We start from the raw sequence: 17,161 nt of genomic DNA, 5'->3' as shown, positions 1-17,161 counted from the left end.
GAGCCGTCCGTCCTAGCCGATCCAACGGCTCAGGACCTCTTTCAGCAACCCGTTTTTGAACCCGACCCAATAACCGGTCTGACCCAATCCCCCACTTAAACCAAACGACCTCGTTTAATTACCAAACGACCCCGTCCCATTTCTCAACATCAGATCTAAGCCGTTGAGATCATCTGATCTAACGGCTCAGATCCGATCAACCTCACCATATATAAACCTTCCCTTACACCCCACGCCCCCTATCCGAACCCCACCCCTCACTCGTCTCCTTCCCTGAACCCTGAAACCCCCAAACCCTAGCAGCCGCCCTAGTCTCCTTCGCCATTAAAGCCGGCGGCACGAACGCCGGTGACCACCCCCTGAACACCCTAAGACCCCCTCACTCCCCTGAACACGAATCCACTAACCACGAACCTCGAATCATCTCCTATCGTCTCGAATCTGGATTTGAAGATTCGAGACAAAACTCGATCTACACCAAACCACCCCATCTTCATACCAGACACCCCCCTGACCTTCCTAGTGACCAAACCAAACTTGGTTTGGTCCGAATCTACCCACAACTCCTAAAAATCCAGATCTGGAAATCCAGAACTGGAAACACATGCACCTGGGGAACCCGGCCAGTTTTGACATAGGTTTGAGGTCTAATAGACCTTAGTCAAGGTGTTCTCATGTGAGAACACCCTGACTAAAGTTTGTTCGGCCTCAAAAGTTCGAAGTCGAGTTTGATTTGGGTCTGTTTGGTTTAAACGTTTTGGTAAGTTTTCCGTTCTTTTGTTTTATTTCCAAATAAGTTGTCAGCATATCTCTTTGTGTTTGTTTGTTATTTTGTTATTTTTCATCCAGATTTCTTTCATCTCTGTTAAAGACCTTTTATTTGGTCGTTTGTCTTCTATTTGTATTCTGAATGTACTCTGTGATGAACCTGTTCGATTAGATTGGTCGTCAAATGAATAAACTTATATAGGTCCCCAGTTATTGAACATAGAATTGTCTGATGCCCTTTAGGTCCCTAAACGTATTGTTTATGTGAGCGATCGATTATTACCTGCTATAATTAGTATAGTCGACTCGATAAATGTCGTCGATTAGTTTTCTATAACTAATGAATCGAAGGAGTTAGGATTGTCACATAACTAATTAAACTCGGACACTGGCTGGATGACCTAGTAATGTTTGAAATGGTCTATTGGCATTATAAAAATGACTAAAAGGGTTCAGTCTAGGCAGTCCTGAGCTCGAGCTTTCATCAGTGCAAAAAATGCCCTAATGCTGCAATAGGCAGGGGCAGTAATAATCAAGGTTGACAGGGGTAATCTGGGGTGCTAAAAAGAACAGAAGTAATTAGTTTAAGTGAGCTGACAAGTAGGGTACTAACTTAGGATTAAACTAATACCAATGGGGAACAAGACACAAGGGTATGGGGGCTCAAAATGAATAAACAAATGAGCCCATAATTCTGGATTAAACAAAAACCAGGCGTGGGGAATAAAGGTAGCTGACACCAAGCATGCTTAGGATGGGCTTAAAGGGTATGGGCATTCTGCCAATTGGCAGGCAGGGCAGCTCAGCTGTAATGGTGCATTTGGCCTATAAATAGGCCATTGGACAACTAAAACAGGGGCTGAAGTTTATGGGTCTGAGGCTGGACTTTTAGCTTTCAGAGAGAAAAAAAGGGCTGTAAAATTTTTAGTCCAAAGAGAGGTCTAGTGAGTTCAAAGAAAACTGAAAAAACACAAGTTAGCTTCCAATAAACACTGCAACCAAACACTGCCTGAAAAGTTGTATAAGAGTGCATATTGGTCAAGCTGTCTTGGCCAAGTTCTTGGTTTGCATTGGTTGAGCTGTTTCTGGTTATTCAATTGGTAGTGTTGCTGCATTGAATACTCTGTTGTTGCTGTTTGTTTCATCCTTCTTTTCTGGGTTCCTTGGTTTGGTACTCGACTATTTGTTGGTCCTCTTTGTTCTGGGAAATATTGTTGGTCGTCTGAGGTTTGTGGAAAACATTTGGTTTGGTTTGTTGCTGTGCTGTTGCTGTGTATCTGCTGCTGCTGTGTTTGTGGCATACTGCCCAACTGATCATTCTTTTCTTCTTTTCGTTCTCTATACCAGGTACATGACTAATACTCTGTCAAATGTAATTGGAAAGTTGAGCATGAATACAAAAGAAAAGACCTGAAGAGTGACTTTTATGCATAAATTGTTACATTAGACATCATGTATTGTATAATGATTGTCATTTTTGTTTGGACAATAGAAACAGCCTACATACTAAGTATATCAATGTAGGTTAACGAATGCTAGCTTTGTATGTATACTGCTAAGTGAGAATACGCCCAGTGTAATAAGTTGTATTTCAAACTTAGTCTGATGGTATAGTATATTCTCTAATGTAGGCCAAATAGGAAAGCTATCCATTTTAGTTAAAGTTCTTTCTCCTTCTGCCATATTGTCCCATAAACTGATAAACTCATTTCACAAAATAAAGAATCAGTTCAGGGCCTCGACCTCATGAAGGTCGAGCCCAAATCGAAGCAAACTAAGTAGGCCCGCGTAGAACAGGCGAAGGCCCAGGTCTGGTCCATCGCGCATGGGCTGGATTTGGGCCCAGAATTGTTTGTTCGGCTGATTGCATATACAGCCCCATTTCTGAAATTTTTTTTAGCTTTTCTGAATGTCATTACAAATAGCTTGCAAGCATTTAATTAATTAGGACTATATACTGTTTTCAATTGATAAGGACAAACGCGATAAGAAACGTAGTTGCTATAGGATAACCTTTTAAAATAAGAACGAGATGAGCCTCGATAAAAATAAACACAACGTGCAAATGCGGGGCCCTTGTTAAATGTATATTGTTGGAGCATTTAGTTTCCGGGATGGGTTGCTTAGCAAATCTCACAACCCTCCCTAAATAACAACACGTTAGTCTCTTTAGGATACGCTTTAATAAAACCTTACCTTCTTAAACTCGGGTGCACATTTATGTGACCCAAATCCAAATCTCAACGGAGTCGAAATATGTCTCTAGTCACGGGCGCATTGATTGTGGCGTGGCCCGAGATGCATTTCCATGACGTTGCAAATTCCTTTAAAAAATAAGAATGAGATGAGCCTCGCCGAATAAAAAATACAAATTGCGGGGCCCTCAGTAAATACTTGTTTTAAATTACTTAGAATTCAGGAGGGCCGCTTAGTGAATTTCGTGGCCTTCCCAAAATAATAACGCGATAGTCTCTTTAGGCGCGTGTTTAATAATTTACTTTCTTAAGCTCGGGTGCACATTGATGTGACCCAAATCCAAATCTCAACGGAGTCAAAGTGTGTCGACAACCACGGGTACATTGATTGTAACGTGGTTCGAGATACATTTTTATAACGTTGCAATTCTTGATAAAAATAACTGTAAATGATAAAAGCGGTTGAAAGATAAAATTTGCACATAAGTTCATATTGTATTAAAAATCAGATAAATAAGCCAAATATAACAGTTGAGCGACCGTGCTAGAACCACGGAACTCGGGAATGCCTAACACCTTCTCCCGGGTTAACAGAATTCCTTATCCGGATTTCTGGTACGCAGACTGTAATATAGAGTCATTCTTCTCCTCGATTCGGGATTAAAATTGGTGACTTGGGACACCCTAAATCTCCCAAGTGGCGACTCTGAAATAATTAAACGAATCCCGTTTCGATTGTCCTTTAATTGGAAAAAACTCCCCTGCGCCCCCCCGGGTGCGGAAAAAGGAGGTGTGACAGGTATATTTCATTTTCTTAGAAGAAGATAATGGAAGTCTTTCATTTCTCTCAGAATTTCTCTCTCTAAACTTCTCTCGTCTTTTTTCCAATTCCTCCTCGCAGCTGAAGATTCCAGCTATGGATGTTATCATAGTATCAGAGCCTGCGTCGCAAGTCTCCGACCACTGAATACTTTCAATTCCCCTCAATTTTTGAATTGAATTCTCTCTGCTTGCGTTGAGTTCGAAACTAGAGTTCTGTAATCTGAGCTAAGTCTTTGCAAATCTGAGTGATTGTGAATCTCTCTGAGTTTACCTACGATTTCCATGGCAATTGGTGAGGAAACCACTGCCACACCAGTCAGACCTATGATAGGAACTTCGGACAACACAAATGTTCCCATTCGTGGCAATGTCTTCTCTACAGTTGATCATAACCATCCTCTATAACTATAACCAACAGACACTCCAGGTAGCTCCTTAATCTCAATTAAATTAACTGAATCTGGGAACTATGCTATTTGGAGTAGATCTATAAGAATTGGACTGTTAGGCAAAAAGCAAACTAGGTTTTGCTAATGGTAGATTTCCCTAAGTCTAGGTTTGAGCCGGAATTACATGATCAATGGGAGAAGGTAAATCATGTTTAGCAATAAGGGTGGGAACTATGCTGGCACCAATTTCAAACCTGGACCCAAAGAAACATTCATGTATGTGAGTCCTGTCATATGAGGGGTCACACTAAGGAAAATTGCTATAAACTAGTTGGATATCCACCAGATTTCAAGTCCAAAAAGAGAGGAGGAGCAGCTGGAACTAGTAATTCCTATGTAAATCAAGCTGGCTGGATGACTCCTCTTACAGGAGATGCAACATGTGGAGTCAATGGTGCAGCCAACAATATTGGAAAACTTGAGCAACAACCACTTGTCAGGGAAGGTTTTACCTCTATGGCATTACCAGTAGCTCAGCAACAAGCTCCTGCAGCTTTCTTCACACTAGAGCAGTAGATCATTCAAATGTTTAACAAGGGATCAGATGAAGGATCCTCAACCAAATCAGCAGTTGTAGGTACAAAAATGGATCTTATGTCCATCTATAGTGATAAATAATGGATTGTGGACACAGGTGCCTCTAACCATATGGCCTCTAGCTTACAAATGCTAAAGGCATACAGGTTAGTACCAAAATTAGACAGGAGCAATGTACATATACCTATAGGAAATGTAGTATCAGTTACACACACAAGATTGGCCTCTGTTTTTAAGAACCAAGACATATCTAATATGTTGCACATACCTGAGTTTAAGTTCAATCTTATCTCAGTATCCAAACTTATTAAAGGGCTAAAATGCTTGGTAATGTTCTTTCTTGACTTCTACATCTTCCAGGATCTCTGCAATGGAAAGGTGAAGGGGATTGGTAGAGAGAAACATGGACTATTTGTGTTGCAGGAGAAGCAAGTGAAGGCCTCATGTCAGGTTTCTAGACAACAAGTGAATAATAACACCAGCACAGGTTCTATGAATAAGTCTAGTCATGCTCACATGTCTGCTACATTAGATACTAGTATCCTATGGCATAAGAGACTAGGTCATGAACCATTAGAAGTAATAAAGAAGTATGAGTTGCTTAGACATTTAAAATCTGATACTCATCATCATCGTACTATCTATCCTCTTGCAAAACAAACAAAGTTGCCTTTTCAGCTGAGTAATATTGTGTCTGCCTCTGCTTTTGATTTACTGCATTGTGATATTTGGGGACCCTATGGAGTTCCTACCTATGATGGTAAAAGATTTTTTTGTCACAATAGTAAATGACTACACTAGGTTCACTTGGACCTTTCTTATGCACTCAAAGTCTAACACTAGTAGTTCTCAAGGAACCTTTTGCTAAGATTAAAAATATATTCAGTGGTACTGTTAAGATACTCAAAACAGACAATGGCAGTAAGTTTTTTAGCACTGACTTCAAGGAATTTCTATCTATTATTGGCATTGAACACCAAAGTACATGTGTGGACACTCCCCATCAGAATGGAGTAGCAGAAAGGAAACACAGAACTATCCTTGAAATAGCCGGAGCTTTGAGGTTCTAGGCAGGCATTCCCTTTAAATTTTGGGGTGAATGTGTCAACACTGATGTCTATCTACTGAATAGGCTGCCATCAAGAGTCATCAACTTCAAATTCCCATTTAAGATGCTTTATTTGCATGCTCCCACTCAAAGTCATCTAAAAGTAGTTGGTTGTCTTTGCTATGCAATTGTCCCTAAGTGTATGAATAAGTTTGCTTCTAAAGCTATCCCAGCAGTACTTCTGGGCTATTCTTCTGCACAAAAGGGATACAAACTGTATGATCTCCAAAACAAGACTCTTTTAGTAAGCAGAAATATGGTGTTCAATGAGGATGTCTTTCCTTTTAAACATGTAAAGTCTGCAGGCACACTTATATTTCCAGTTCTGGACTTGTTACCATCAGATGATTCTACTATAGAGATGTCTCAAACTCTCACTTCTCAGTCCAATCATATAGATGCTTCAACTAAGGGGGATGCTTCATCATCTCCTCAGGTTCCTAAAGCCCAAGCTTATGCAGAATTTACCTCATATTCCCCTGCATGTGTCAATCCTTTATCTGAACCATCCAACTCTATGGAGCTCAAAAAATCTAGTAGACCAAGCAAACCACCAGTATGGCTGTAGGATTATGCCACTAAACCAGTTGGCAACTTTTGTGCATATCCTATTTTTCCTATGTCACTTACTCACATCTGAAGACACCTTATCAGCACATGTTGGCTCTTTACTCAGCTGTATCTGAACCCAAGACTTTCAGATAGGCTGTTTCTGATTCTAAATGGGTGCAGACAATGAAGCAGGAAGTTGCAGCACTTGAAAACAATAACACTTGGACCATTATAGACTTGCCACCTGGAAAGACTCTCATTGGCTGTAAGTGGATATTCAAAATTAAATATAAAGCTTCAGAAAAGGTTTAAAGATATAAGGTCAGGTTAGTGCCCAAAAGATACACCCAGAAAGAGAGTCTACATTGCTGAGACCTTCTCCCCTGTGGCTAAGATGGTGACTGCTAGGTCTATCATTGCTTTGGTTGCCTCTAAACACTGGTTGATCTACCAAATGGATGTCCATAATGCACTCCTTAATGGTGATCTCCTTGATGAGGTTCACATGCATATTCCTAAAGGTTTTTGCAGACAGGGGGAGACAAAGAAGGTCTTCAAATTGCACAAATCACTATATGCCCTCAAACAAGTCCGAAGGCAGTGAAACTAACTAAAGCCCTGGTGAAGATGGGATTCAAGTAGAGCCACTTTAACTACTCTCTGTTCACTAAAATAATAGATGATGACATTGTGGTTTTCCTAGTGTATATAGATGATTTACTAATTACTGGCACCAATCTCAATCAACTAAATGAGACAAGAAATGATCTGCAGACCAGGTTCAAGATGAAAGATCATGGTGAGTTGAAGTTCTTTCTGGGGATTGAATTTTCCAGGTCTAAGGAAGGCATAGTGATAAATCAGAGGAAGTATATCATGGAACTAATCTCTGAATTTGGCCTAGGTAGAGCAAAACCTGCTGGAACCCCTCTTGAAATGAATCAGAAACTAACTTCAGCAGAGTATGGCAGTTGGATAAAAACTAATGGTGAAGATGAGGTGTTAAATGATCCTAGTAGCTTTCAGAAGTTAGTTAGAAGACTATTATATCTCACAATGACCAGACCTCACCTATCTTTTGCACTGCAAGTTCTCAGTTAATTTATGCATTGTCTAAAGGTGTCATACATGGAAGTTGCTTGGTGAGGTACATCAAAGGTGAACCTGGACTTGGCCTTCTAATGCCTGCTGACAACACAAATAAACTGACAGCCTATTGTGACTGAGACTAGAAAGCTTGCCTACAAATAAGAAGATCAGTCACTGGCTACTTAGTCAGGTTTGGGAATGCCATGGTGTCATGGACGTCTAAGAAACAAGAGATTGCCTCCAGGAGTTCAGCAGAAGCTGAATTCAGAAGCATAGCTACCTGTACAGCTGAAGTAACCTGGTTGATAGGGCTGTTTGAAGAACTTGGTGTGAAGTTAGAACTACTTGTTGATCTCTTATGTGACAGCAAGACAACTATTCAAATTACTACCAACCTAATCTTTCATGAAAGGACTAAACACATAGACATATATTGTCACTTTGTTAGGGAAAGAATCCTACAAGGAGTGATGAGAATTGAGCATGTACCTACCAATGAATAGGTAGTTGATCTGTTAACTAAAAGCTTGGATAAGGTGCAGCATGATTACCTACTGGAGAAACTTGGGCTGAAGAACTTGTTCAAGCCATCAGCTCGAGGGGGAGTGTAGACGAGTGGTGAGCTAGTGGAAGCGGTGGTTGTAGAACACATGTAATATTAAGTATTATTTGTATAGTCGGTTAGTTTGTTAGGCAGTTAATACTATAGAAAGGTAATTAGCACTATATAAGGTGTTAGTGTATAAATAGACTTTGTACAGATGCATTTCATTTTCTTAGAAGAAGATGATGGAAGTCTTTCATTTCTCTCAAAATTTCTCTCTATAAACTTCTCTCGTCTTCTTCCCCATTCATCCTCACAACTGAAGCTCCAGCTATGGATGTTATCAAATACAAAATTTGGACCAAAACTACTGAATTCGGCCGAACCCACGTCCGAAGCTCTAGCTCCGCCCCTGCCGTGAAGGCCGTATATGGATTGGATTTAGAACAAAGTTGTATTTGATAATGGGCCATCTTTGATTAACAGCTTAGAAGTCCAACAACCAAAATCTAGAAAAGAAAAGATACTGGCCCTAATCGTGCAAACTTCATAATACAAGTTTTCTTTTTCAAAATACAATTATACTACAAGTTTGGTTGCAGCTGATACGCAGTCTTCTGTTTTTGTGAAAATAACGGACCATTTCTCAATTTTGTATGTACATCGTTTATCGTTTCAGTTTCAAAGGATGTTCCGATATTGTTGACATTTCAAAATATTATTGCAATATATGTATGATAAGTAGTTGACAAATGGATAAATTAAGGCATAGCCAGTCATAAGTGATTAAGTAATTGTGATATTATACTACACATCAAGTATGATTAATCTTGTCATAATATTCAATTTTGTACCATTTTTTTTTTTCGGTTACATATCAAGTATGGTTGTCGTCAATTAATGTTAGCTACTGACTATTACGAATATACCAAAGCTGATGCCTTGAAGAAATACAAGCACCGAGAGTACAACTAAAAGAAAAGGAAAAACAACTTTGACATTTTGAAGAAATATTTTTCCACCAAAAAAGAAAAATAGCTTCAATCTTACATTTGTAAGCCCAAGTCATTTTTTTTAAAACTAAAATCTTAATTTTTACTCTATATTACTTACTTTAACCATTGGTGTTTATAATACTCAAAAGTATCAATAACTATCATCGTATGTATCCTCCATCGTCTGAAATATGATAATCAAGTTTCATAATTTTTTTCACTTCCAAATGATGAAGATTCACTGATCTTCATCATGTATGTTTCCGAAAAACTTCAAAAGCCCATGTCAAGAGATAACTTAAAGGAAACTACACCATATAGCTGCTCTAAAAATAATAACCGGCAAAAAAAAATATATATATATATAGAGAGAGAGAGAGAAATTTACATCATGATGGACAGGATAACAGTAACATATAAAAGCCACACTTATTTATTATCTTCAAATAATAGAATACATTAACCATACGGCTCCAATTTATTTTCTTGGGGTTAGCTAGTAGATTTACTTAAACATTCGATGTGGGTAAATATTTTTTTCCTTAACCAACCCGAGGAGTTTGTACAACAAAGTCCAACACATTAACCCAAAGACGAACTCGATCACATCTAAAATCTTGTGTCACAAATCTCCCATTCAGTACAGTTTGAACATTAGTTAGTGTTGGTTCTTCCTTTTGAATTGTTTCCCTTGCTAACTTGGCTGGTACTCCAAGAAGTTCTGGCCACGTGTCCTTTTTCACTCCTATAATTTACACATAATGAGAGACAGAGAGAGATATATTATGAATGCACTCCTTAAATAACCCGGTACGAAGCATGCTAAATTCACGCGGGGTCGGAGAAAGGATCGTACTCTAAGGGGTCAGGTGTATATGTGATGTGGGCAGCCTACCTTGATGCAAGATCAGTGGCTGATTTCACGGCTCGAACCTGTAACCTATAGATCACACGGAGACAATTTTACCATTGCTCCAAGGATCCCAAGGGGTGTACATGTAATGGGGGCAGCCTATCCTGATAAAAGCATTAGTAGCTGATTTCATGGCTCGAACCCGTAACCTATAGGTCACACGGAGACAATTTTACTGTTGCTCCTAGGCTCCCCAAGGGGTGTACATGTGATGAGGGTAGCCTACCCTGATGCACGCATCATTGGTTGATTCCACGGCTCGAACCCGTAATATATAGGTATCACAGAGACAACTTTGCTAACCATTCTCCTTCCACAATTATATATAAACTTCATAAGAAAAGAAGGAGCCAATTACTTAAATGGTCACTCAACTATCTCAAATTATCTCCTAAAGTCACTTTACTTTTGTTTGTAACAACAAAGTCACTGAACTATGTCTATTGCACTCGGAAGGTCACTCAACTAGATTTTCCAAATTTTGAATTGTCAAATACCTATTTTACCCTCTAAATTATAAATATTTATCTACTTTTATTTTTTTTTAACTTTTTAATTTATATTATGAACTTACCTATAGAATAAAAAAAATATTATTTATAAATTAAAAAGTAAAAAGTATTTGAGCATCTATAATGCTAGAATAACAAAATAATGAGCATAGTAAAAGAATTAATTAGAATAAGTTATTCATAATAATAATTTCAGTATTAACAAAAAAAATCAAACATCTATTTACACAACTCAGAATGAAAAAAATAAATGTTATAAAATATATATTCCATGCACCTAATATAAAAATAATTATTTAAATAAAAGTATTTTTATAATATACATTATATATTCTTGAAAATTATGTTCAATTATATTATATATATTCCATGCACGACTTAACATAGCATATTTTACCCTATACAGATAGTCCCTCTGCTTTCCGGTGATATAACTTTGTGCCGTCGGAAAGTTGATAGAAAAACATAATAATATAATTGAGTTTAAATTTCAAGAATATATAATGTATATTATAAAAATACCTTTATTTAAATAATTATTTTTATATTACGTGCATAGAATATATATTTTACAACCTTTATTTTCTTTCATTCTGAATTGTGTAAATAAATTTTGAATTTTTGTTGTTAATACTAAAGTTACTATTACTAACAAATTATTCTAATTATTTTTTTTTACTATGCTCAGTATTTTGTTAGTCCAGCATTATATATGCTAAAATACTTTTTTTAATTTATAAATAATATTTATTTATTCTATAGGTAAGTCCATAATATAAATTAAAAATGGAAAATTATAATATTAAAAACTTTTAGAAAAATAAAAAGAAAACAAATATTTATAATTTAGAGGGTAAAATAGGTATTTAGCAATCCAAAATTTAATAAATCTAGTTAAGTGACCTTCTGAGTGCAATATGCATAGTTTAATGACTTTGTTATTACAAACAAAAATAAAGTGATTTTAGGAGATAATTTGGGACAGTTGAGTGACCATTTGAGTAATGAACTCGAAAAGAAGCTAGGCAAAATAATATTGGAAGAAGAAGGAGACAAAAGAGTAAAAACCAAACCTGGGCAACCATCGGACTGAGACATGAGAGGTTGAAAGACTGTTCAAAGAATAATGTACATAAGTTTTCCTTTTTATCAATAAACATAAATACATGTGAAAAACAAAAAAAATAAAAATAAAACAGTTGAAATAAATGTAAGCATATAGGAGTAGGAAAAGAACTAACGAGATGCAAGAAGCAAGAAAGCAACCACGTGAGCTAACTTCTCCATAGTCTTTTGTCTAATTATTTTTCTAATTGCTTTGAAGAATTGAGATTAAGGAAACAAAGTTGTGATGTGTAGGATTATTCATTTGGATTTATAGGGATATTTATAGTAGAGTTTTTGCCTCAATTACATGAACTTTTCCTCGAAGCAACCATTAATTTAATTTTAAAGATAAACTTGATGAGTTGTAAATGACTTGCTCTTATTTTTGTTGACTTTTAGCATCATCAATTGATTGTTCTTGTATTATTATACTAAATTATGTTTCGGAATTGAATGATTTAACATTTTCATGTAGATATCAATCAAAAGCAACATTGTGGATGATACTAATTAACTAGTCAGTATTAAGATTTAATTGTGAGAGTATGTTTATAGCTAACTTAGATTTGAACGTATTTACTATTGTTGAATGCTTTACAAAATCATTTACCTTCTTTTTTTTAAAAAAAAAAAATATTAATGTTCATCTTTTTAGAAATAATTAAGTACTTTAAAGTAAGAAGAAGAAATAACACGGGTGACAACTGACAACTCCTTTCGCTAACCTATGCCGTGTGATAAGATACGAATTTCAAAGTCAAATTGCAACAAATAATAATAATAACAATAATAATAATTTAAATTATTAAATTGAGAGATGCGTGTTCTCTATGCAACCATACTATATTAATTTATTGTTAAAATTAAGCTTGACGACAAATTATAATGGGTCTTTAATGCAGTCAAACTTCTCTATAACAGTCATCCTCTATCAGAAGTGGATCTAGGATTTCAAGAAAATTGGTGCACTGTTACAAAAAGGTGAATATAAATTTATATTTGGCGGGTTCAACCTTTAGGTAGATTAAAACAAAAAAAATTCTTGCAATATTGGTAACTTTTAACATATATACCTATTCTCCATTTAAAAAATGCTAGGATAATTAAACCATGTTGCATCATCCACTGCTATTAGTTTTAAGAAGAATTAACCTGTTTTTGTGTGTGTGTCTATATGTAATCGTATAAAATTAATGTATAAATAATATATATAGCTAGAAAAAGTAAATAATAAATATGGCCGGCTGTTTGCGTAAAGATCCCTAGTTTTAATAGGATAAAATTTTGCAATGACAAAGAGAGATCAAGGATTTCAATGTGCTAGATGTGGGAATTTGGATTGAACAAACCAAATAAAAGGAATATATAATTAAAACACAAGAGGGGACACTATAAATGCCTACAAACCGAGATTTGAACCATTAACTTCACTTGTGAATTAACATGTAAATAATTATTGCACGCGCGCACACACACACACATATATATATATATACATATATATACATATATATATACATATATATAAGAAATATAACATTGTTGTTCAAATACATAGTTGTACACTATGTAATTATGATAGTACCCTTGTAGAAGAAATGCTAGTTAGTGGGGTTAGTTGGTCGATTAGCACAGTAGGAGTGAGGTCAATTAGTAGATTATTTTAGATTGAAATTATATATATGTGCATGCATTGTACATTTGCACATAGAACAGAAAAATAAAATTGCAAAATACCTTTCTCTGCGATTGCCTCTCTCTTTCTCTCTTAGCTGTCAATTTCTTCCTCTTCTCCTTGCTCGAGATTCCATCTCATCAATGGCTTCCACAATATTCATTTCAACATGGTATCAGAGCTAGGCTCACAACGATCGGTGGCAGCAATCTCGTAGGAAGCTCGGATCTGATATTTCTCTTATCTGATTCAGTTCCCCCAATTTCTCATTTGAATTTCTTCCACTGCTGAATTTTGTACCAAATTTTCACTAAAACCTAAAAATGGTGATTGATACACCTCAAAATACAACAGAAGCCTCACATGCAAGCTCTCAACAACTTGTTTGCAATGATCCCCTCTATGTGCATTCTTCTGATACGCCAGGTGTGGCACAAGTGCCACAATTGCTAAATGGAACAGAAAACTACTCTCAATGGAGTAGATCGATGAAGATGTCGCTGCTTGTGAAGAACGAAATTGGATTTATAGATGGATCGTGTGCTAGAGAGACTTATGTGGTTGATAGCCTTTGATTGCACCAGTGGGAAAGGTGCAATGCCATTGTCCAATCATGGATAATGAGCTCTGTAGCGCAGGAGTTAAGGAAAGGAATCGTGTATTCTTCCAATGCACAAAAGGTATGGGAAGCTTTCAAGAAGCGCTTTGATAAGGTAAATGCAACAAAAATCTATCATATGAACAGAGAAATAAGTAGTCTAACGCAGGAAATCTCCAATGTGTCGATATATTACTCGAAGTTGAATGATCTGTGGGCTGAATTCGAGTCAATTGCACTATTTTCTGTTTGTGATTGTGTGAGATCTAGGTTGTTTGTCGATTTCCTACGCCAACAGAAGTTGATGAAATTTTTGATGGGTTTAAATGACACATATGCACCTCAAAAGAGCCAAATTTTAGTGATGAGTCCCACTCTCACACCTGATCAAGCATACTCTATGATCATACAGGAAGAAAGCCAGAGGATGATTGGGACTTCAATGTTACAGAGTGGTATTCTGGGGAGTGGACCTATAAAAGGTGTCAGTAGTGCCTTAGCTGCAGCTAAGGCAACCAATATAAGACCTAAGCGAAACACTAATCTTTACTATGACTATTGTCACATGAAGAGCTATAAGAAGGAAAATTGCTATAAGCTAATTGGATACCCCTCCAATTCTAGGTTTGACAATAGAAGAAGAGGTTGATTTGAGAACCAGAACCAAACGCCTACAGCTCATAATGCGAGCATGACTGATAAAAGAGAGACGCAATTTGAAAACCTGAAAAATATAATATCACCAACAGTACCAGTGTTTACCTTAGAGCAGTATCAACAGATTCTAAAATTATAGAGTAAGTAGAATGAGCCAACTGAAATAGCAAACATGACAGGTATATCTAATACTACTCAAAATTATTGAATTGTTAACTCTAGAGCTTCAAATCACATGGCTTCATCTTTGAACATGTTGTTAAATCCTAAGATTGTACCAAATAACCAACCCAACTGTGTCCAATTACCTAATGAAAATAACACCAAAATCACTCACACTGGATCCTGCCCTATACTTCCTACACAAACTATACAAAATGTGTTATACGTGTTTGACTTAAGTATAATCTCCTATCTATTTCTAAGTACACCAGAGAATTGCAATATTTAGTTAACTTCTATCATGATTTCTACTTGTTTTAGGACCTTTTCAGTGGCATGGTAAAGGGGATTGGTGGACTCAGAGGTGGCATGTGTATCCTCAACCCATTCACACATGTTGCTGCTCTCTCTTCAAAATGTATGTCTTCTTCAGTTCAAAGATATTCTGATGGTTTGTGGCATCAAAGGCTAGGCCACGCCCCAGTTGCTGTTCTACAAAAAAAACTAACAATAAAAGATCATGTGTCTAAGTCAACCAATAATACTTTTCATGTATGTCCATTAGCCAAACAAGTTAGATTACCATTTCCTAGTAGTATAACCATGGCAACTTCTCCATTTAGTCTTGTTCATATGGATGTTTGGGGTCTATATAGGGTATCCACTTACAATGGCTTTAAATACTTCCTTACTCTTGTTGATGATTACTTCAGAATGACCCGGACATTTCTATTAAGATTGAAAGGTGATGTCTATGTTGTATTGCTTGGCTTTCTGCAGTTAATACACAATCAGTATTCTGCTTTTGTTAAAGTTTTCAGATTTGATAATGGGCATGAATATTTTAATTCTCTTTGTTCTATCATGTTTAGATCCAAAGGTGTAGTCCACCAAAGTAGTTTTGTTTACACCCCACAACAAAATGGGGTGGTGGAAAGAAAACACAAGTACATTTTTTAGATAAGAAGAGTATTAAGGCTTCAAGCTCATATACCATTAAGATTCTGGGGGGATTGTATCCTAACATCCACATACATCGTAAATAGATTACCTAGTCCAACATTAAAGGTCAATCACCTTATGAAGCATTTCATGGTTAGCCACCTAAGCTTTACCTATGAGAACCCTTGGATGCCTTTGTTATGTCATAAAGCCCAATTTCAAAATGATAAATTTACCCCTAAGTCCATTCCTGCAATCTTCATGGGGTACTCATCTACACAAAAAGGCTAGACTATATGATATTGAGTCATAGAAAATTTTTCCTCAGCAGAGATGTTGTCTTTCAAGAATATGTATTTCCCTTCAAACTTCCTAAAAGCCAGTTCCTTACAGCTCCAGATTTGAATTCCTCACCATCCAGACTTTCCTAACACTGTCTTACCTGATCAACCACCTGATCATTCATCTCAACAACCTGACCACTCACCTTAACAAGCTTCCATTTATGATACATCTCCCATATCCTCTTCATATGATCAATCTGTTGATTCTTCTTAATCACAATCTCTTACAGCTCATGTTGTTCCCTCTAACTCTATTTCTGCTTCTCCATCTCCACTTCAATCTAGTCCAGTCCCTATTAGAAAGTCAGGAAGAACTATCAAACCTTCTATTTGGTTAACAGACTATGTCCATCCACCCTTGCCTTCCACCTCCAATTGCATCAACTATCTTATTCATCACTGTGTCTCCTATGCACACCTGCCTCTACACTATCAATCTTTTCTTACCTCTTTCTCTACTGATTCCGAACCATCCACTTTCTCTCAAGCGACCAAAGATGATAGATGGGTTCAAGCAATGAAGCTTGAGATTAAGGCTCTAGAGGACAACCATACTTGGAAAGTGGTAAATCTACCTGCTGGGAAAGTTTCCATTAGATGCAAATGGGTGTATAAGATTAAGTACAATGCTGATGGATCAATGAAAAGATTTAAGGCAAGACTAGTTGCTAAAGGGTACACACAGCAGGAAGGCCTAAATTTCTATGATATATTTGCACCTGTAGCAAAGCTTACTACTGTTAGGACTGTTGTAGCTACTGTTGCACTAAAGCATTGGCCCATCTTCCAAATGGATATGCACAATGCATTCCTAAATGGGGATCTTGATGAGGAGGTCTACATGACATTACCCAGGGATTTGGTAGCCAGGGGGAGTCCAAAGTGTGCAGACTACTCAAATCCCTCTATTAGTTGAAATAAGCTTTTAGACAGTGGAATCTTAAACTCATACAAGCCCTCACAATTGTTGGTTTTCAACAAAGCAAACATGACTATTCTGTCAAAGACAAGTTTGTTCTATTGCTTATATATGTGGAAAACATCCTGATAGAGGGAATGATGAAACAGAAATCAACCAAGCTAAAGCATCTCTTCAACAGAACTTCAAACTAAAGGACCTAAGAGAGCTAAGATACTTCCTAGGTATTGAATTTGCTAGATCAAAGGAAGGAATACTGATGTCACAAAAGAA

At 36.8% G+C, this 17,161-nt stretch overlaps 1 protein-coding gene across 1 annotated transcript; it reads right to left on the bottom strand.

Moving 5' to 3' along the window:
• Nucleotides 1-9,469: 9,469 nt before the first annotated feature.
• LOC104224921 (trypsin inhibitor 1-like) lies at nt 9,470-11,852 on the bottom strand. The gene is made up of 3 exons (XM_009776647.2): nt 11,726-11,852; nt 11,558-11,596; nt 9,470-9,804 (listed from the first exon to the last, which is right to left on the bottom strand). Exons 1-3 carry the CDS (start codon nt 11,769-11,771, stop codon nt 9,602-9,604), a joined length of 288 nt encoding a protein of 95 aa, XP_009774949.1. The 5' UTR covers nt 11,772-11,852; the 3' UTR covers nt 9,470-9,601.
• Nucleotides 11,853-17,161: the final 5,309 nt, after the last annotated feature.

This window comes from Nicotiana sylvestris, chromosome 12, assembly GCF_000393655.2.
Source record: "Nicotiana sylvestris chromosome 12, ASM39365v2, whole genome shotgun sequence".
In the NCBI taxonomy this organism is placed as follows: domain Eukaryota; kingdom Viridiplantae; phylum Streptophyta; class Magnoliopsida; order Solanales; family Solanaceae; genus Nicotiana; species Nicotiana sylvestris.
The sequence above is the reverse complement of the archived record's forward strand: the minus strand, read 5'-3'. Positions and strand labels throughout refer to the sequence as shown.

Coding starts and splice junctions, on each gene's coding strand:
- LOC104224921 (XM_009776647.2), bottom strand. CDS start 11,771: ATGGAGAAGTTAGCTCACGTGGTTGCTTTCTTGCTTCTTGCATCTC. Junction 11,597..11,725: donor TTTCTTGCTTCTTGCATCTC/GTTAGTTCTTTT, acceptor TTCTTTGAACAG/TCTTTCAACCTCTCATGTCT. Junction 9,805..11,557: donor TCAGTCCGATGGTTGCCCAG/GTTTGGTTTTTA, acceptor TGTAAATTATAG/GAGTGAAAAAGGACACGTGG.